The sequence below is a fragment of the Marmota flaviventris genome, chromosome 1 (genome assembly GCF_047511675.1).
Source record: "Marmota flaviventris isolate mMarFla1 chromosome 1, mMarFla1.hap1, whole genome shotgun sequence".
In the NCBI taxonomy this organism is placed as follows: domain Eukaryota; kingdom Metazoa; phylum Chordata; class Mammalia; order Rodentia; family Sciuridae; genus Marmota; species Marmota flaviventris.
In genome coordinates this window covers 94,573,558-94,596,776 of record NC_092498.1, presented here as the reverse complement: position 1 = coordinate 94,596,776, position 23,219 = coordinate 94,573,558, and the positions used below count along the sequence as shown (strand labels likewise).

Here is a 23,219-nt window from a genome sequence, read left to right as displayed (position 1 = left end):
ACACTAGTTGCAGGGGCTATTCATTAGTCTATTTGCTGTTGCTTATAACACAATTCCACAGATTTAGTAAGTTAAAAAGAAAGAAGATTATTTTGGCTCACGGTTCTGGAGATCCAGGATTACTGATGTCATTCTTCTTGCAGAGATTCCTAAGGGAGTGCAGGGCATCCCCTGGTGAGAGACAGAGAACACACAATCTCTCCTTTTCTTATAAAACCAACAGTATCCCATCACACAGCTCTTATCCAATCATCTTTCAAAAATCCCACTTCTAAGCCCCATAGCCTGATGACGTTTCTGTTCTCTTAATACCCAGCTCTGGGGATTCAACCCCAATATGAGTTTCAGAGGGGAGAAACCATAATCAAACCATAGAGGGGTCTGTGAACCTCCCAAAATTACAGGCCATACTGACTTCAGGTGCATCTTTATGGTGATATAAACCATCATTCAATTCCCAAAAGTATCTGAGGCTGCCAGGATGGGCAGGGGCACCACCTTATTGACTAACTGCACAGTTTAAACCCAGCAGAGGCATTTTTGCAGGGGTCTTGGGTACTATTTTTTAAGGGCAATTACCTTTCTGGCAATCATCTGATGATCTAAACTGAAAAATGAGGGAATCTCAGAAAATTTAAGAGTGGAAAGTTTACCTGTCAAGTGAAGCATCCCTCTCAGAAAGACTCCTTATGTTCCATGTGTTTCACAGGAACTGACTGAAAGCCAGTTAGTTCGTGGGTGATGCTAATCATTGTGAACTCTCAGGTGAAGGTCAGAGTTGAGTCATCTGCCTCAGAAGCCAAAGGCTCTTAAAGAGAGGGAGAGACAGAAAGATAGCCACGCAACAATGCTCAGGACATAGATAGACTTTCTACCTGTAGAAAAACAAATGGCTATTTGGATAATTTCTAATTGATTATTATTTTTCTTTAGAATTCGTTCTTCAGTTTGCCAATGGCAATTACCAATGAGCTTGACTGGCCCCAACGCTCTGGTGTTACTGGATTTCTGGACGCCACAAGCAGGTATGGTGTTGGACACTCTCGAACACTTCAGTCTATCACTGTATGAAAGAAAACAGGAGGGGGGGGGCTCACTCCCAAGATGTTGAAACCAGAATTATTAATGAATTGCTTGTAGAATATGAATGACGTGCAATGCAACCTACCACTGGCATCGAGGCCATCACTCATGCAATGTGATGGAACATACATCATATGTTAGTGCTGGTGAGAAGGGACTGTTCCTGCCATGGGAGAGGGGGGACCTGTGGTTTACTACTAATGGAAAATACTCAAAAGACATCACTGATTTTGATTATATTTACAAAGGTAATGGCTAAGATTAATTTGCAAGACTTAAGGTCCTGGAATCCTGATTTTAATGCTCTGGGTTTGTGAATAGACTGCACCTGATGTACAGTCTGAATGCAAGCACCACTTCAAGGCTGTGTGCTATGGGTAGGAGACTGTACCTATCTGCAATGCTTGACTGGGCCTGTGTGGACCCAGGGCCTGGCTATGCTCCCCAGGGCCTGAGCCCAGCAGGCACACCTGTGATGCTGGGGAGACTTTACAAGTGTCCCAACATGGTAGAAAGTCACAGAGTGAGAGGAATATCTCTCTCAACTATGTATAAAAACTAAAAGGTAAAAGGAATACAGCATATGAATGGCTTCCTGTGTAAAACAGCAGAAAGGACAGAACTTTGCTTTTAGGTCTTTAGCAGGACAGAACCTGCCCTCTCTGTCAGAGGTAGCTACACCTGAGAGAGAGGAAGCCATGGAAATTGTAGCAAGTGTGCCTGGGGCCTGACACCCCAATCTGTAAAGAGCTGGAACACCGAAAGGACAAGCATTTAGAGTTTCAACATACAATTGTCTTGTTTAACAAAGGACATTGCAAATGGTAAATAATCTTGTGGTTTATTATCTTTACTCATTCACTTTAAAATACTTACTAATACTTATCACAAAAGCAGGCACAGATGCATAGGTATTTTGAAGGTGAATAAAGTTTTTCCTGCCTCTGAAGTCAATTATGATCAAGTAAGGCAGACATGACAATGTACTGATAATGATAATGTAAGTTAGGTGTGTCAAAGGCGGGTCTCACACAAAACAGGGAAGGCACTCACTGAAGTAATCAACAGCCCTCCCCTTTTGGGGTATAAGAGAAGGGGCCCAAACTCCAAAGTGTCTAGGAGACTTGAATAATGAAAGGTGTTAAAGAAAAAGCCAGAAAAGATAACAAATCTTCGAGAAAACATACCCATAATTCTACAGGAATCATCTGTGAATATAAGGAAAGCAGAGGAGATGTGTTTTCAAGTTTAGGTCCCATTTTCAAACTTAACCAAAAACCTAGTCTTGTCATTAGTGGAAAAAACACTAATGATACCAAGAATAGGGACAGTATGAAGTAAAGTTTGTTAAAAATAAAAAGTAACTATATGCCAAGCACTGTACTGGGTGTCCTGTAGAGAGGATGTCATTCAGTCACCTTGTGAGGTAAGTGGTATTATTTTTTTGTAGTTTTGCCATTAAGTTTAAGTCAACAAATTAAGAAACTTCACTAAGTCGTGTGATTAATTAGAAGTGGTAGGATATGTCATCATGGAACTTGGGTCAAACTGTAACAAGGACAGTGACGTGATGGTTGAGGGCCCTCCTACCCACAGCCCACAGCCTTTAAGTGCTGCTTGCATTCAGAGTACAGAAATGTGCCTCCCTCTAGCCTTTGTCCCTTAGATATGGGACATAGCTTTCCAGTTATCCATTATCTATTTATCCATTTATTAAAATATCTGGAAGTTTCTCTAATCAAGGCTTTTATGATAATAGCAGAATTTTAAATGAGAAGAACACAGTTTCCTGATCTTTCAGTGGAAGCTTAAATTTACACATGAATCCTATAAATCTTGGCCACCTTTTGACCTCATGAAGGTAAAAAATCAGTCTGAATTTTAACATTAATGATCAAGTAGTTTACATCTTGACTGGAATCATTCAAAGAATGCAAAAGGTAGGATGAGAACTTGTTTCCTCTCTGCTTCCACATACAGCTCACACACACCAGTAGCTGCCCTGCCTCTCCTAAATCTAATCTTCCCCCAAATTCTATCCAAACTTAGCTCCTGCACCCAAGCAGACTCTGTAAAGTGGTTTTTCATTTTTACTGGGAGACAAGAGGGAGACCAGCCTCCTTTCTGCATCTGTGCCTCTATCTTGTCACTTGGATTTGCTCCCTGGCCGGAGAAAATCCCTTTAGCTCTCCACTCCTTCACCACCTTCCACCTCCATCCTGATCAGAGCCCTTTGGGCAGCAGGATCTTCTTTAGAAGCAAGAAGGAAAAGCTGTTTTGTAACTCTTATAATCATTATGCAGAGAAATTCTGACTCTGTCAGTCCACTTTCTACTGTAATAACAGAATACCACAGAAGAAATCATTTATTTTTTTAATATTTATTTTTTAGTTGTAGTCGGACACAATATCTTTATTTTATTTAATTATTTTATGTGGTGCTGAGGATCGAACCCAGGGCCTCAAAGGTGCTAGGCAAACGCTCTACCGCTGAGCCACAATCCCAGCCCCTGGAATTGTTTATTTTAAAAAGAAGAAATTTATTTCTCGCAGTTCTGGAGGCTGGGAAGTGTGATATCAAGGTACTGGCATCCGATGTGTACCTTCTTGCTGAATCCTCACATGTAAGTGAGCATCAGGTGCCTAGAGCAGGACAGCCTATTATCCCAGGTCTTTCTTCCTCTTCTTATTAAAGCCACTAATGCCATCATAGGGTCCCACCCTCATGACCTCATCTCTCCTCCATTATGTCCCCAAGGTCCACCCCCAAATACCATCAACACGTGAATTTGGTGATTAAGTTCCTAACATATGAACTTTTGAGAGAGACATTCAAACCTATGTGAAAATCCTCTCTGTTCCGGGCTAATCTGTATTGACTGAGCGCCTTTTCATATTAAGTATATTACTCAGTCTGTTTATGCAACTTGCTCTGGTTGACACTAAGGATTGCCCTATCTGCTGTACTTCTAAGGTGTCGAGCACACCACAGCTACTTGTTCACCTTCCTGGAGCTTTTCTCTCTATGGGTCTGTTGGGCCCTGAGCTATATTTTTGCCAGCTGTTTCTGTGTACTATGCCTGTGTTCTCTGCCACTCGGCTAGAATGGAGAAGAATATATTCAATTTCCTTTGACAGAAAAGGAAATTCTCTATTTGGAGTATGACTTGCAATGATTCCCTGTTAAGCAGAAGCACAGGTGGTATGGCACTCCCTGCATGTCACCATGCAACATGTCCTCAGAGGAGTCATACTAGTAAGCCTTCTCACACACCATCATGTGACTTGTACCTATAGATAGCATATGCTAGGTCAATCTCTTTATTAAAGTAATAAAAAACTATAAGGTATATCAAAATATCAGAGAGAGACTAGCACATGATAGAGGTCCTGTTCTTGGGAAATCAGGAAAATGAAAATCCAGACCTAGGAACAGCACTTGCGAGGCATGTGCTCAGCCTCCACTGGCATTTTGGGCAAATGTCCCTTGAGTCCAGATGCTTCTTGACACAGTGTCTCATGGATTTCTCTATCCAACTGGACCTCTAGAATGTGCTTCCTGCGATCCGGGATCAGCCTCCTGGCGTAAGCATGAGCAATGATCATCGGAAAATGCTCCTCAGGCCTGGTGCAGTGGCGCAGGCCTGTAATCCTAGAGGCTCAGGAGGCTGAGGCAGAAGGATCAAGAGTTCAAAGCCAGCCTCAGCAAAAGCAAGGCGCTAAGCAACTCAGTAAGACCCTGTCTCTAAATAAAATACAAAAATAAGGCCGGGGATTATGCTCAGTGGGTGAGTGCCCCTGAGTTCAATCCCTGTACTCCCCTCCCCGAAAAAGAAGAATGCACTTCATGAAAGCACAAAGATGCAGTTTGGGAGAGAAAATGATTCTTTTTCTTCCCTTCTTCCACTGTACTCTTCGTTCTCTCAAAATTAATCTCTTGCATGAGATGAGAATAACACTAATTGAAATTATGTGCATTCATCGAAAGACAAACATGATTCCTTGGCTTTACAAACTTTAGTTCTTTCATCTGAGTAAACATTAACAAAACCTGTGCTTGACTCTTCAGAAAATTCAATAAGTAATATCCCTTAAAACAATGTGTTTTGGTATTTTTCCAATAGGAAATTGAGGAATTGAGTAGGTCAAAGCAGAAAAAAAAATGCCCCATTGGGGTTGGGGGAGTTTGACAATAGAGAAGAGAACTATAACTGTACATGGGAGGAAAAATGTATTTTTAAAAGGCTAAAAAATAGTACTTCACATTCAGGTCACTTTCAAAAGCAATTCATGTAACAGGAAAATTGTTCTTAAGTAGCCAAGTTCTAATACCACTGGCAGAAGGTTGAGAAACAATACCAAAATTTCAATAAGAAAGGAGAGACTCCTCACTTGAAAGTAGTATCTGAAATTCCACAGCCCCATAGTGGAGTGGGAGGAAGGAAGTCTGTACTTACAGATATCAGGAAACTCGTTCTTATGTGATCTTGGGTGGAACATTTGGCATCCCTTGATCTTATGCATATGGTGAAATTGAGGTGGGCCAACTGATCTTTGAAGTTCCCTCCAATGTTCAAGTTTACTGGTTACAGAATGATGTAACCCTACTTTGTGATGCTATTTGGTTGTGTTAATCGGCTTTTCATCACTTTGAAAACACCTGAGCAAACAAACAAACAAACTTGTCTCATGGTTTCAGAGGTCTCAGTTCGGTGTCAGTAGGCTCCATTGCTTTGGTCCCGAGGGGAGGCAGAACATCATGGTGGTGGAAGGGCATGGTAAAGGAAAACTTCTCAGCTCATGGAAGCCAGAGAGAGAGAAGAGAAGGAGAGAGAAGAGGTCCCAGGGACAAAATATAGTCCCCAAGAGTATGCCCCTCAGTGCCTTACTTCCTCCAGCCACACCCCACCTGCCTACAGTTTTACCACCTCCCAGTAGTCCATTAAAATTATACATCTATCAATGGGATTAATTAAAATCAGCATACTAGAGTGATACAGCTACATCAATGTTTATAGCAGCTCAATTCACAATAGCTAAACTATGGAACCAATCTAGATGCCCTTCAAAAGAAGAATGGATAAAGAAAATGTGGTTTATATACACAATGGAATATTACTCAGTCTTAAAGAATGAAATTATGGCATTTGCAGATAAATGATAAGATTAGAGCCCTCATGATTCAATCAGTCCCCAAAAGTCCCACCTCTGGACATTGCTGCATTGAGGACCAAGACTTCAACACATGAGCTTCCGAGGGACATTCCAGTATCCAAACTCTATAACATTGATTCAGCAGCACTGAAGAAATTCTTGGGGAGAGAAGCCCCTGCAATTCTCTCCTTACCAAACATGCCTTTCTCCACCCCTTAACCAGCCTGTCCTTTGAGACAAGGCAGACTAATTTCACGGCGCAGAGCTTGAAGCATTCTGAGCTGCACGTGGCCAAAGCACAGTTAGTGTGCAGTAAAGGATGGGCTCATGCAGGGAACCTCCACTGTGTGATGTTGGGTGTCTGACCAGCTAGTAAATAAAAGTGTCCTTTCATTATTATTATTATTTGTTATTATTATTGTTGCCCCTTGTGTATAATATTTCATCCCAGAGAGGAAAACAGGTATGCCCAAATCCTTAACAAAAATAGCTACATAAACCAACCACATCTAACCTGAGCATTTATGGCTTATCTAATCCCCTTCCTCAGAAAGCAGGGCCTCGAGTGAGTCGTAAGTAGAGATCTGCAGGCCAGGGCTAAATGGCAAACAGGTTCTGGAGAGCATTGTGTTAAACAAAATAAGCCAGACTCAAGGGGAAAAAAAAGGAAGAATTATATGTTTTCTCTAACATGTGGAAATTAACAAGGGAAAAGGGGAAAAAATAAAAAGATAAAGGACATTATGAAAGTAGAAGGATGACCATTAGGGTACAGAAAGGACATCAGGGGAGGGAAAGGGGAGTTACTAGGGAGTGAAATCAATAAAATAATGTTATATGCATGTCCCAATATCCCACAAGGAAATACACCATTCTGTAATATGTACCAAAAAAAAAAAAAAAAAAGATAGGTTCTTTAAAGTTGGAGTGTTGAGGGGATAGAGTGGCAATCAGAGCTTTAAAAAAAAAGAAAAGGTTGAAGTTAGCCATAAAAAGTTACAAAAGTCAAAAGAAAAACAGTTACCATGTCAAGCTGGAAAGGTTAGAGTGAGATCAACAAGTTGATACATGTGAATGCAAACCAGATGGAATTTTCTAGATTAAATGTTATATTGGGCCAGAGACATGGCAAACACTTAGAAAGCAAAAGGCAGAGCCATTGTTATAATCGGCACAATAAAAATATCTAAGGACATTTAACACGTCTTTGATGAGAGGTGTCCTAGATTCTGAATGTAAAAGGTTATCTATTCTCTCCCACCCAGTAGATGTTATATGAGAGAACAATTTTGAAAAGCAATGTATTCACTCCAAACCAAATCACTTGGGGCATTCAAACAAGAAAATTGGAGAGTAGGGATTTGCTGCTAAGATTTTTAACCCAATTTCATATTATTTTTTTTAAAAAAAGACATGTAAGTACTAAACACTAATGAGTTTAATAACCTAATTAAATCTATTATTCACAAATTGCATATGACATAATTGCAAATGATTAGCCCTATCATAATTATACTTTGCCAAACAAATGATTAATCAGAGAGGTGATCATCTGAAGCTGGGTGCAACTGACTGGAGTGGGATAGAATCCATCTGCTTTTCAACTGTGATTCATGTACCTCTGGTGGGTGGTCCCTAAGTTCTTTTCAGGGGGCCCACAAGGTAAAATTGTTTGCACAACAATACAAAAATATCATTTTTCTTTTCACCATGTAATCATATTAGTTGGATTTCATCACTGAGACAAAATACCTGAGCGGGGGGACAACTTAAGGGAGGAAAGATTTATTTTGGCTTATGGTTTCAGAGGTTTTAGTCCATGGTCAGTGGGCTCCATTGCTTTCGGCTGAGGAGAGGCAGTAGGGTATGACAGAAGAAAGCTGCTCACCTCATGGCATTTAGAAAGCGGAGAGAGAGGAGGGGGCTGGGGATGAGATATAGTCTCCAAAGGCACCTCCTCCCTTCAGCGAGGTCCCACCTCCTACATTTTCCATAGCTTCCCAATAATCCATTCAAATTATTAATCCATCAGTGAACTAATCCATTTATGAAATTAAGAGTCCCCACAATCCAAACATTTCCTGAAAGCCCCACTTCAGAACACTGCTGCATCAGAGACCGGATCTTCAACACATGGCCTTTGGGGGACATTCAAGATTCAAAACAATGGTAGCCCTTTGTATTAAAGGTATAAAATCAATGGCAGGTAAAACTGCCAACATGCTAGCATGCACCAAAGCACTAGCACAAACTACATTAGTTGGTATGTTCTTCAGCTTCTCAACTCTCAGTTTGAATCAAGAGACAGGCATCATTTCTCAAAAACGCCACCTATGTGGGACTGCAAATTGGTGCAACCTGTCTGGAAAGTAGTATGGAGATTCCTTGGAAAACTGGGAATGGAACCACCATTTGACCCAGATATCCCATTCAGTTTATACCCAAAGGACTTAAAATCAGCATACTAGAGTATCACAGCCACATCAATATTTATAGCAGCTCAATTCACAAGAGCTAAACTAAGGCACCAATCTAGATGCCCTTCAACAGAAGTATGGATAAAGAAAATGTGGTTTATATACACAACAGAATATTACTCAGTCTTAAAGAATGAAATTATGGCATTTGAAGATAAATGTATAAAGTTGGAGAATATCATGGTAAGCCAAATAAGCCGATCCCAAAAAAGCCAAAGGCCAAATGCTCTCTCTGACATGCAGATGCTGATCCATAATTGGGAGGCAGGTATCCAGGGAAGAATGGAGGAACTTTGGATTGTGCAGAGGACAGGAGGGAAGGACAATGGAATGAGATGGACATTATTACCCTATGTACATGTATAATTGCACAAATGCTATGGCTCTGCATTATGTACAGCCAGAGAAATGAGAAGTTGTGTTCCATTTGTGTACAGTGAGTTAAAATGCATTCTGCTGTCATGTATGACTAATGAGAAAAAATTTTTTAAAAAGTTTTTAATGCCACAGAGCATCAAAAAATATTAATTTTATTAAGCTGGATAAATAATTTTTAATCATTTAGTCCAATAACATGCAAAATATGCAAAAAGCACTTCTGCTGCATAACAAAACATTAACAAGGTATGATGTCTCTCTTAAGGAAAAGTATTTCTGTAGGTGAGTTGAAAACTGAATCAGTTTTTCGTAGAAAGTTATTTATTTCAAAAATTTGAAAATTTTTATTTTCAAATAAAAGCTATTTATTTGGCTATGAAACAAACTATGGTTTTTCATATATATAAGATGTTTGATCTAAAATGAATGAAATAAGTTTGTTTCAAGGAAAATAAGTGAAAACATTAGTGTTAATGATAAAATTTGGCTTTCAAAGGAAAATCTGGAGTTTTTTGCTTTTTTGTTTGGAAGGGTTGTTTCATTTTGTCATATGACGTTTTTGAGACAAGGGTGTCTCTATGTTACCCATGTTGGTCTTAAGATCCTGTAGGTTCAAATGATCTTCCCATCTCAGCCTCAGAAGCAGCTGGTACTGTAAGTGTGCACCATGACTCCCAGCTTCAAATAAAAAAATTGAGTTTTAGAAAATGTGTATCTTCTACTAAGAATTTGACAGCTTCCTAATACTCACTGAAATTTTCATTTTCTAATGAAATATGTAGCAATAGGAACAAATGTAATTTTTCAATATTGTATCATGAGATCTATAAATATTTGGAATATCTACATAACAGATTTTTTTCTAAATGACAAGCATATGATAAAATCATATATGGTAAAAGAGCCACTAAAAATTCAAGATAGACCATGCATTTTAATGTAACCAGGTGTAAAATGTTCATTGATACAATTTCAGAGTATACGTTGCAATTAATCAATCTTCAAGAAACTACTACTGATTGAGTTTGGGTATAGTTTGGGTATAATCAAAGAAGATTATCCCATAATTATCTCCAAAAGCTACATGTATGTGTGAGGCCAGAATTTCTTTACCTACTTCCACCAAAATGACATATCACAATGACTAAATACAAAAGTAGGTAAATCCAGCTGTCTTCTATTAAGATATCTGCCTTTTTCAGAAAAAAAAAAAGTCATGCTTACATGGAATAGAGTCATTATTATTCAAAATCGATTAGTAATGAAATGTCCATTCAAATTCGCTCATTTTAACTTCTAATATAATAGATGTCAATAGGTCTAACTCACATAAACAAAAGCTCTCCAGGGTCCTCAACAATTTTAATAATGGTTCTGAATTCAAAAATTTGCCACCTCTGTTCTAAGGAGTGACTAAGGACAGAATCTGGAGGATGCCAACATTTAGAGATCTGGGAAGAGAAGATTGAGAAGGGACAGTCTTAAGAGTATAAAGAAAACTAAAATGGCTTAGGATGATTGGGGACGAAGTGAAGCAAGTATTTCCAAAGGAGAAGTCACATCAGCCTGATGCTGCCAGAAGCAGAGGAAGGCAAGAGCTGAGAAAGACCAGTGGTGACCATGGAGACACTTAGCCCAGAAACCTGTCAGTGGGGTGGCGATGGAAGCCTGGTTGGAGAGAAGGTTCAGGAGGTGATGTAGTGAGTGCAGGTGGGCGTGGACAACTCTGATTCCAATGAGTTTTGCTATCAGAGGAAAGCTGGAGGAGAATAGCAAATAGGAAGAGTTTATTTTTAGGTGAGAAATCCTACAACATACTATGGTGATGGGATGTTCCCAGAGAGAGAGAAAAAAGAGATTGTGGAGAGGAATGAGATCCTTGAGAAGGCAAGAAAGAATTGGGCATCCAAGCACACAGAGGCTCCACTCATGGGAAGGACCCTCTATAGATTCGGTGGCTCCTGAAAGACAAGAGTCTCCCTGCCAAATACTATCAAACGACTTCCCCTTGCTTCTACTTATTTTTGACTTCTTCTTGCTTCTAGCTATTTTACATTTTTATATTTTTAATTACTCAGATTATGAATATATTTTAACTTCACAAAAGTGCTGATGTATTTGTTAAAAGTCCCCCCCGTTTCACCCAGACCCTTTCTAGGTATTTCCATGCATGTATTAGTACTTGATGAAATAAACACTTTGTTGGGATTCTCCAACAAGTTAAACATCATGCATAACATAGTAAAAGTTATGCTTTGTTTCAACAATGCCTCTTGGAGCACTTTCCATTCTTGTTTTATGCTACACGGTATTTTGTAGTGTGTTTTGGTTTTTTTTTTTTTTTTTTTCCTTTTCCCTGTCAGGGACATTGAACTTATTTCCAAAGTCTCAATATTCCCAACAACACAACAATGAATATTCTGTACTATATCTTTATGAATATGTATACGGATTTCTTTGGGAAAAGAATTGTTGAATCAAAATATATATATATATATATATTCTTAATTTTTTAAAAGTCTTCCAAATGGACTATCCAAATTTATGTTCTCACAATTAGTGTGTGAGAATACTTGTCTCATCCCATCCTGGCCAATACTAGATATTGTCCATCTTTTTAAATTTTTTCCACTTTAACAATATTTTACCATTTTGAGTTAAGCATCTCTTCACAAGCATCTATCCTCATTTTTGTTCTATCTAGTTACCCTCTACTGTGGGTCACAACCCATGGATAAGGGATCAGTCTCTCTAGACAGTCTCTTCCTACTAACCCCCATTGGACTATCTGATCTCCCTCTCACTTATAACAGTCATTTATGCTGAGGGACCTGCCCTTCCAGCATCCACTGTGGGCAGCTTGAGGAAGCAGAGAAATCCCTCCGGAGACAGTTTTAGAGGACTGTTTCTGCTTTATTGTGCAGCAAAATATAGCTTTCAGGGTGGGTATATGCCAATTTACACTTAATAGTCATGATAGGCCAGAGGTGATACACACATATCATATTACGGGAATCCAGACACCAAGAGTTTAGAAACTGCCATGAAGGCTGACCTTGTACCAATAGGGAATAAATTTCTGTCAAAGGAGCAAGGAAATTGCACTTACCAGTGTTCTGACAGCACTTCGTCCCCAAACATAGCATTCTGTGTTAGGACTTCTCTGCTGTACAATGAGCAAGATGATAAGCATTCTTCCATGAGGGTCCAGAATCAGGCCCACCAACACATTTACTCACTATCTTCCATTCCACCTGCCCTGCAGCCAGACTGTGAGCATCCCAAGTATGATCAGGTGACTTCATTTTGTAGCCTGAGAACCCAGCACAACATGTGGCACACAGCAGGTATGCCATAACAGAACTGCTGAACCAGTTCATTATATAATTTTACATTTTAGAATGCTTTACAATCCACAAACATCCTTCATATACATTTTCTCAAATTGCCCAAATCAAATCAGATTTGCTGGAACTAACATTTCATGGGAAACGGCAGGGACGAGGAAAAGGAGTATAAACAGCATGAATTGAATCTCCAACTGCATGATGTGACATGTGTAAAAGTAAATCAGCATAACGAACTCTTGGACTTTTAAGTATGTCCTATAATCATTGTTCTATAAGAAATTAGCAAAATTCATTAAAATATTAAATCACAAAATCAATATTAAAATATTCATCTTATAATCAACAAATTGGAAAAAATTAATTTAAAAGAAAATTATTAACTCAGTAGCCAAGCAGAAAACATAAAACAAAAGGAAGTTTTGCTAGTAGTAAGTTTGATCAATAATAGATAAATTCAAGCCTCCATGTGAACTTTTTTGTACAGAATGATGTGATTTTTGTATCCTAGGTTGATATAAGCAAATGAACACTCTCCAAATTTCTTTAGTAGAATTCTTATAACCAACAGGACATGATACTTTAGAACATCTCAATTTTCAAATAAAGATCACAGAGATAATCCATCAATTTTCTTTTTTTTTTAAAGAGAGAGAGAGAGAGAGAGAGAGAATTTTTTTTAATATTTATTTTTTAGTTTTCGGCGGACACAACATCTTTGTATGTGGTGCTGAGGATGGAACCCAGGCCGCACGCATGCCAGGCGAGCGCGCTACCGCTTGAGCCACATCTCCAGCCCCATCAATTTTCTTCTAAAAGTATTCTGTCAAATATCAGTTCCACAAAATGTTAAAAGGTATTATACACATTTTCTAAAAGATTCATTAAGTGAAATAAGTTTTGGAAATGCTAATTTAAATAAAGGGAAACAAGTTTATTCAGTGTAAGGCTTATCAGAGCTTTTACATGCCAAAAAACTTTGTATATCTAAAAAAAAAAGGGAGGGGGGTACAACATTGTCTTAGTCCATTTTGCTGCTATTATTAAATATTTCCTAAACTGATTTGACTGCAGAACTATGTGAACTACGTATTTGTGTTTTATGAAAAAGATAGATCTTCAGAAATTGTTGCTTCATAGCGCATCCTTTGGGAAATGCTGTTTGATTATTAAAATGATCATCTATGTCACAGATGATCTTTTCAAATTTATAAGCATCCATTGCCTTAAGTCTTTTAGTTTTTTCCCACCGTCATGTTCACCCTCATCCACTGGCCTAGAATCAAATCCCGAGCTGGTTAAGGGTCAGGATGGAGAGAGTTAAAATGGCTCTGCCCTCAGAGAACAGGAGAGGAAGCTGTCTTAGTGAGAGGCTAACCTAACAGATAGGCAGCTAGTCTAAGTCCAGCAGCTCATGAATTATTGAACACAGTGCCCATGAAGTCTATTTCCCCATACAGTTTTCCTGCTCCAAATTCAAAATTTATCACGCTGTCCTGCTAATCTTTGCATGTCTGAACTCCCAGGACCTCCTCAATACAGTCATCCTCACCCTGTGAAATTAGCACACTGCTGGTCTCTCAGAATACCCAAGTCACGATCTGCATGTTTATCATTCTCAGAGGCTGAATCTTGGTTGTTCTGTGATGCAGTGAGTTAGGAGTTACACGAGGCTCTCTGGCTATTCACAAAGGACTAGAAGAAAATTTGAAAGGCCTTTAATCCATCTCCCTGGCCCCATGCTGGCCTAACCTCCATCCACATCAGAAAGAAAAATATCCACCCTTTTCTCAAAGCTTTCTGGAAGAAAAGGTCCCTAGATAGAGTCTGTCTAGTCTGTAAGTTATCCAATTTTATCTTAATCTACTGCCCTGCCCTAACCCTTCATATCAAATGTTACCATTTATCTCTCACCATCCTGCTGCCAGCCTTCCTAGTCTCACTCTTTTCTGTGACTTATTCTCTAAAATTTAACTTAATAGGGCCTCAGAATTTATGCCCAAACTAGATGTCCCTCTGGAGAGAGTCAGAAATGGCCTAAGAAAGTAAACCAGAACATGATATGTCACTATTACTTGAAGCATATCACACTCAATTCATCCTGAAGACTTCTGACAGGCTACTAACTCTTTAGGAAAACTCTCCAGGTTCTCCTTTGAGTCAATATAGGAGGTAACCATTTTTCTTCTCTTTTTTTTTCTCTTTAGTTGTAAATCAACCTTTATATTTGTCTGCATTATTTTTCGTGAGTTCCATTCTTGATTTTACTTTGTTTTGATTTGTTTTAATGGAATGAGGGTCTTAGAAGACTCTCAGAGAGAGAAGTTTTTGGATATATGAACCAGCATTGGGCAAAGCAATAAGTAACCATTTGACTTGAGATTTATCTATTTTGAATTTTGGCTAGTAATCAGGGGTTCTTGCATACAGTGCCTGTATTGCACAGAGCCCTCCAGTAGATGGAGTGGATAAATCTGGAAATTTCACATGGTTAAACCTCCAAGCCTGCTTCTGGTGTTGAAGATATCAGTACGCAGGCATTGGACAAGGTATGGAAGAGAACTTTCAAGTACCCTTCCTCTGTATCCCAAAAAGTGCAGGTTAAAGCAGTCACCTCTTCTATAGGCCCATTGGTCTGGATTTTGTTGTGCAACACAATGAAAAGAGAGTAACAAAAGACCATACTGGGACACTTAAAAATTCCAAGCAGAGATAGGAGAACAAGAGGAGGATTTGAGACCAGAACAGTCATCACAGTTTGACTTCGTCATGCAGTGTGACCTAGCATGGTCCTATTCATGCAGTCCAGCAGACCTTGCACACAGAGAACGTTCTCTTGAGCCATCCTCTGAACATGTAGGCATCTCAAAATATTCCACTGATTCCTCTCTAGGCTCAGAATTCCTGAGCACTCCTTGGGAAATTCAGTTCCTAAAATGAGATTATTTATTTGGGATGAGGATGAAAGAAAATAGTGTGTTTTAGTTATATAAAATACTTCTAGTGCTTGGCAGAAGAACTTAATCCCCAAATTCTAGATGTTGTGGGAGAAAGGGAATAGTGGAGATTGAACTCAGGGGCTTGTGCATGCTAAGCAAGCAATCTACCACTGAGCTACATCCCCAGCCCTCTAGGCACTAGTTGTAGTTAGAAATATGAATGAATCTGTTGCCAATTGGTAAAGATATCAATGTTTCTTGTAATGAAAAGTGAAACAAGCTGTACCTATAAGATTAATACCCATGCTATTTGCTCTCCAGGGGCAGGTCATGAGCAAAACCATATTTCAGCACATAAATTCCTTTTTTAGAATTATCAAAAATACATTTATGACCAAGTATTGATAACAATTACTTTCCCAAAGGAAACTAAACCTTCTTTATTGACCATGAAATTATTTTAGTATTGAACTCAGATCTAACGTCCATTTCCCATCTGCTATTCCAAAATATAATAAAATAGTCAAGGCACAGGGTGTAAACCAATCAGTATGTAAAGTATTTGTTTCAGGCTTCTAGGTAAGATAGCAGATTAAACACAAACATTTACTTCTCATATTTGGGAAACTCTACTTAAAAAATAGTAAATGAATTTGTCCACAAGGACAAAGAGAACAGGAAGAGCCAACAGCCACAACATGTTGGAAGCCAGAAACAGAAAGACAAGCTGTAGCTGATAGCAGTTTCAGAATAGCTGCATCCTGAGCTAGTTGGGGGGAACACCCAGCAGAAACCTGGTTTACACTGAAGAACCCCCAGAAGACTTGAGGACTGACTGGCTACACTCTAGAAAGGAAGTGAGGCTAAAAGATTGCATAAAAAGCAGTTAGGCATGCCAAGTACTGGGCCCTAGCAGCTACTGTCCTGGCTTTACAGACTAGACAACTCTTCCCCTGGGAATGTGGTGAACATCCCAAAAGGAGACCCCAAGATGCTAACCGCAGAGTTCCCTGAGAAAGGCCCAGCCAGTTCACCCTACAGCCAGGACCATACTCAAAAAGCACACCCAGAAGCCCACTTCCAAATCAGCTTGTTAGTGTGCCATTTCAATGTTTAAATATAAACCAATAACCCAAGGCCATCAGATCATCAGACATCTAAGGGAAACTTCCAACATGAAAACAAAGGAAAATGACAGAGAGGAACTATGCACTGGTGGGTGCAGGAAGGTGGCAGCGGGTGGGGGACTTGGAAAAAAAAAAAAAAACAGCTCTAGGGCCATGGTGGCACACCCTGTAATCCCAGCAACTTGGGAGGCTAAGACAGGAAGATCACAAGTTCATAGCCAGACTCAGCAACTTAGCAACTTAGTGATACCTCGTCTCAAAATAAAAAAATATAAAAGAGCTATGGATGTAGCTCAGAGGTAAAGCACCCCTGAGTTAAATCCTCAGTACCAAAGGGGGGAAAAACCCCTCTAATTAACAGCCTACTTATAAAAATAACTAAAATTATCTTCAAAAACTTAAGAAATTACATTCATAAAACAAGAATATGTGATAAAGGAATATTTAGAAAACAAAATGAGTACTTGGAAATTATGCTAGTGACAGCAGATAATTTTGGGAGGGTGAGGAGGAACCAGAGATTGAACTCAGGGGCATTTGACCACTGAACCACATCCCCAGCCCTATTTTGTATTTTATTTAGAGACAGGGTCTCACTGAGTTGCTTAGTGCCTTGCTTTTGCTGAGGCTGACTTTGAACTCATGATCCTCCTGTTTCAGCCTCCTGAGTGATTGGGAATTTTTTTAATAGATAAATTTGTTGAGGATCATGAGCTCTCCTTGGATGTACTAAAGGAAACAAATTCCTATTTTAGTGAAAATGCCAATAGACTAACACTTTCACAAGTTCACATTTTTGTGAGAGCACGTTGATTTAATAAGTTGAATATGCAGTGATGACGTCACTTCTGTGATGGTGGCTGTTGTGTTGACTATTTCTGCTCTCCTAAACAACGAATACAAGATAGCAGATAATTGTAAGGGAAGAGTTGAAAGACAAAATTGAGAATAACATTCAGAAAAGTAAGAAGACAGACAAATGAAATTAAGGCAGAAGAACTAGGAAAACTGAAAGACCAGTTCAGATAACTCAATATCCAAAAAAGAGTTCTAAAAAAGAAACATGGATGTCATGAATTAAATAATCCAAGAATATCTCTCAAAATTGAATAACATGAACTTCCAAAATTTGAAAGATTCCATCAGATGCCCAAAACTGAATGAAAATAGAACCACACCAACTAAACACCTGCTATCATAACATTTCAGAACTGTTTAGTCAGTTGGGTTTTTTTGTTGTTGTTGTTGTTGTTTTTGCCACTGTGACCAAAAGACCTGAAAAGAACAATTTGACACTCAATTTCAGATGCCTCAGTCCATAGATGGCCAGTTTCATTGCTTTGGTGAGGCAGAACATCAAGGCAGAAGGCGCATGATGGAAGAAAGCAGCTCAGGACCAGGCCACCAGCAAGCAGAGAGAGACTAAGCTCAGCTCATCAGGGACAAAATATATACCAGAAAGGCACACCCTCCAGTGACTCACCTCTCCCAGCCATACCCTACAGGCTTACAGTTATCACCCCATTAATCCATTCAAGTGGATTCATGTGCTGATTAGGTTAAGGCCCTTCTAACCCAATTGTTCCACCTCTAAACTTTTTGTTGTTGTTCCAGAAACAAGTTGAATGTTTTGCTTATTCCATTGCCAAACATTTTTCTTTTAAAAATGTTACATGAATCCACCTCTAAACTTTATTGCATCATCTAATACATGAGCTTTTGAGGACACTTTATATCTAAATCATAACAAGAACACTTGGAACAAAGTGCTACTACAGGCTTGCAAAACATTGAGACACAGAATGGCTTCAGACTGACCACTGGGGAGCTAGAAACTAACAGATACATTCCTTCAAAGTTCTCTGGGAAAATTGTCTCAACCAAATTCTACAACCAAACTGTTCTGGATATCTTTTGTGTCACAAAATATTACGAATTTTAGTGGTTCAAAACAATAACCATTTTCATTATATCCCATAATTTTGAGGGTCAGGAATTCAGGCAGAACTCAGCTAGCCAGTGCTTCCTGTCCATATGACATTGACCATGGTTTCTCCTTGGGATTCACATAATGGCCAGGATGAGCTGGGAGATCCAAGATGGCTTCCCTCACATGACTGGTGCCTGGGAAGGGGCAACTAAAAGGTTTAAGACCCTACTTTTTTAGCATTTTTAGGCTTATAGAAAAATTGAGCAGAAAGTACAAAGAGTTTCAACATACCTCTGCGCCTTCTCCCTAAATTCCCCTATTATTAACATCTTGTATTAATGTGGTACATTTGTTAGAAATGAAGAGCCAATACTGATTCAGATTAGCATTTCCTTAAAAAATCCACTGTGCTCCATCTATTCATTTTTCCTCCTCCCACCCAAATTCCTGGTAACCACTAATCTTTTTACCTTCTCCATAATTTTGCATTTTCCAGAATGTCATAAATAGACAGTCCCTGACCTACTATGGTTCATCTTGTGAATTTCTTCAACTTTATAATGGTACCAAAGTGATATGCATTTAAAAGAAAAATGCACTTTGAATTTTGATCTTTTCCCAGGCTGGTGATATGTGATTTGATGCTCTTTTGTGAAGGTGAGCAGCAGTAATGAGCTGTGGCTCCCAATGAGCCACACAGTCACAAGAAAAAACAACCAATACTCTATCATGTGCTGTGTGGCTAAGCTGTGATACTTGGTAGGTTCAGTATATTAAATGCATTTTTTGACTTACGATATTTTCAACTTTAAATGGGTTTGCTGGGACATGTTTTCATTGTACATCAAAGAGCATCTGTAGTTGGAATCACAAAGTATGCAGTATTTTCAGGTTGACTTTTTTCAATTAAAATATGTATTTAAAGTTATTCTTCATCTTTTCATTGCTTGACAACTCATTTCTTTGGATCCCTGAGTATCCCACTGTATGGATACACTATAGTTTGTTATCTGTTCACCTACCAAAGGTCATCTTGGTTGCTTCCAAGGTGGGATCTTCTTATAGCCCCTCTAGCAGGGCAGTCAGACTTTTTATATGGCAGTTCAGAGCTCCACAAGGCAAAAGTTGCCAGGAATTTTAAAAGCCAGAATCAGCAGAGTGCCACTCTATTAGTTGAAGAAGCCAACACAGCCTACATTCAAAGGTAGAGGTGTTGAGGCTAATGTGACCATCTTCATGCTGCCACATAAAGTCAGATGGCCAAATTCCAAATTCCAATGGCCCTGGAGGCTAATTTCCTTCACCTTTGGGGTAGCTTGGCAAGAAGCTGATCCATCATGGGGCTGGAATTGATCCTCAGCACCACCTAAAAATAAAAGCATTGTGTTGTGTCCATCTACACCTAAAAAATAAATATTTTAAAAAAAGCTGATCCATCATGTATGAGGCACCCCCATTTTCACAAAGCAATGGCCTGTATAGGAAATTTATTATTGTGTGGTGATGGTTGTTATTATCACCATTGTCATCAACGTCACCATCAGAGTGACTTAGAAATACTTCAACCCTTTTTTCCTGAATAATATGTAGAGTGCCAAAGAGTGAGGTTCTTGTCTCAGAGGTGTCGAGTTCATCTGTGTCCTAAGACACCTTTGGATAGGATGAGAGTTCAGGGAAGAGGTAAACTCTGATATTTCTTCACTTCAAGTTTTTTCTCACCAAATCCCATTAATCCTACCAACATTTATATTACAGTGTGAGCTATGTTTCCAGATCCACCTTACACCTCACCAGCAAGCAAGTCAATGAATGAAAGCATTTCCAGATATACAAGTGCTAAAAAAAAAAATGAAACTACTTTCCAACCACCTCTCAGAGTTATATAAAAGTGTTCTCCATCCAAAATAAGAAAAGTATAGCCTTCCAGGAAATCAAATGTCTAACAACCCAGTAGGATAGAGAAGGGAGCTCTCAGGCTACCCACTGTGCACCAGGGTGAAGACAACAAGCCCAAACTAAAGCAAACTGACAGGCTCTAGGAGACATTTCCACAAGATGACAAAATTAATAAACAATCTGACATACAGGGCATATCAAAAGGAGATGAATATGCACTACAAACAACTGTAAAAGATTTGAGGATGAATTAATGATAAATACAAAAAAATCATGCAAAAAGAATTTAAAAAGACCAAAAATTTAGTTTTTAAAGTATGTTACTTAAAGATAAAAAGAAAAATCCCCCCACCCCCACAATATCAAAAGACTCAGCCAATTAAGGTTAAAATTGGTTGCCTATGGGAAATGGGAAAGAGGCAAAAGTATGATATTGCTGTTTATTATTGCAAGTCTTAACCATTCAAATGGTTTGGCTCTATGAGGCTCATCTTTATCCTAATTCACCTTTCAATGAGACTTCCTGTGGCCACTCTAATCCTAATCTCCTTTCCCCCTTTTTAAAAATAGAATTTATTACTTTTTATTTTTTTACTTTTTTTCTAGAATATAGTTTAGTTATTTATAATATTTAGTGCTTTTGATGTGCCTTTTGCTACTGGAATGTCAACAACACAGAGGCAGGAATCTTTGTTTTTTTCACTTGCCAATATAACCCAATTTTCTACAATAAACAGTGCCTGGACCATACAATATGCTCAACAAACATTCTCCTAAACTTTATTTTTAAAGCTCTGTGCATGGGTAGCTTGGATGATGATAATGATAATGATAATGATAATGATAATAATAAAATGTATCATTCACTTCAAAATTCTATCACAAAGCAAAAATTTTGTACTTAAAATATTGCTCAGACATCTTAGTCTTCTACTTAGAAGTGTTATCATTAGTTTTCTCAGACTTCAAGAAGAATTCTACTACCAATGCATTCCAAATGCCCAAACATGGTACATTCTTACCTTTCTGAAGTATTTGAGACAGTTGCCAAGCATTGTAATACAATTATTAAGATTTTCATAAAACATAAAATAGAGGGTAATTTTACATAAGGTTGTGAGATATGGGCTTATCAGAATGAAGAAAAGATATATTTGAAGAGTAATGGAATATTTATAAGTTGAATTATTATTCATTAGTTTATACTTGATCTTGTTTCAAAAAGAATTTTAGGAAATCTATAAAAGTATAGACAACATAACATTAAATTACATTTAAATTAAAAGCTTGGCAAAAGAAATTAGAAAATCAAAGATGAGGCAAAGGAAAGCCAAGAAAATTGCTTAAAATATGTATAATTATAGCCTGATACTCTCGTCAAATTTGGCTCTAGCTCTGTGCTCATTAATATTAGATTCAACTATAAGTAAAACAGATTCAACAGATGGGTGGTATAAATAAAATAGTACATGAATTTATTTTTCTTACACAGAAAAGTACAGAGATATGCAGTCTAGAACTAGTATAGGAGCTTAACTCCACCGACTCCCCAGGGATCCAGGCTTCTTTCCACTGATCTCTACTTTCCCAGTGTGGACCTTTTCCCCATAGTCCAAGATTGCAGCATTCTTATTCCAGGATGGAGAAAGAGGTCAAAGAAAGAGCAAGAGTTACCTTCTAATTGTGTTCTAAGAAGTGTTCCAGAAACTGCCACTGGATATTTCTAATTCCATTGCATCATTCAGAATTTGGTGGCATGGCTGCTCCTATCTGCAAGGGAAGCTGGGGAATGCAGTCGACACTCTGAGCTAATGTGGGTCCTGCCTCTATTGCAATGCACAAAGGGGAGAATGGATCTGGACACAGGAGTTTGCCATAGCTTCAGAGCAACCAGAGGAAGAAAGAAAATATGGTCAGGTTCAAAACAAAAGAATTCATAAAGATGAATTATTCCTCGAAAAAATTATTGCACTTGTTGGTAAAAAGATTAGAAAGGGATTATTCCAAAGGTTCATACAAAAGAAGTTTGATATCTCTAGCAGTACTCTTACCATATCAATGGCACTCATTTCATTGAATTGCTTCTCATAACTCCCAATAAGATATTTTCAGTTTAGAAAAAAAAAATCAGTGAAATTTCGATCTTCTGAGTTCATTTTCACCATATTTTTAAAAATCATGTCAAAAATAGGTTTCTTTGCTGGGCACAGTGGCACATGCCTGTAATTCCAGCAGCTCCAGAGGTGGAGGCAGGAAGATCACCAGTTCAAAGCCAGCTTCAGCAATGGTGAGGCTCTAAGGAACTCAGTGAAACCCCGTCTCTCATAAAATACAAAATAGGGCTGGGGATGTGGCTCAGTGGTTGAGTGCCCTTGAGTTCAATCCCAGATACCAAAAAACAATAATAATAACTTTCTTTGAACTTCACCATTAAATGTCCTGACAGTAAGTACATAAATACATATATTTGTTTCAGAATTGAAGAAAAATCTATTTACCTTCGTTTACGGAGAAGAAACCACTGTAACCACAGGGACTACCAGAATATTTCAAGAAATGGTATGTAACTTTCCACGTAAGCCTTCAACAAAGTGCTATAATCATTGGTTTTACTTTGTAGGTGCCACAAAGAATTAGATAAGGATAAAATGAACAGTCTCCCTTCCAACTCTATCGCCCTTTCTGAGCAAAGTTCTCTGGGCTAACAGCCATCTATCTACAGCAAAGGAGGACAAGCACAAGATGCAGTCAAGAAGGCAGTTCAGTCAATTTAACAGCAAAGTTCTACAAAGGCCAAGGTATAGGATATTCCAAGCTCAGCTGGCAAGACCTAAATAAGCATTAGCAAGACAAAGGCTGAGCAAAGTCAAGGTCATTGCAAAAGCTCT

General features: G+C 38.6%; 1 protein-coding gene across 2 annotated transcripts in view; it reads left to right on the top strand.

The window, feature by feature from the left end:
* Positions 1–23,219, top strand: part of Aoah (acyloxyacyl hydrolase) — a 214,424-nt gene that overhangs the window by 136,040 nt on the left and 55,165 nt on the right. For both annotated transcript variants that reach the window (XM_027939630.2, XM_027939631.2), the window contains 2 exons: positions 934–1,025; positions 22,808–22,890. In XM_027939630.2, the coding sequence (XP_027795431.2) occupies positions 934–1,025; positions 22,808–22,890 (175 nt within the window). The remainder of the gene's footprint in view (positions 1–933; positions 1,026–22,807; positions 22,891–23,219) is intronic.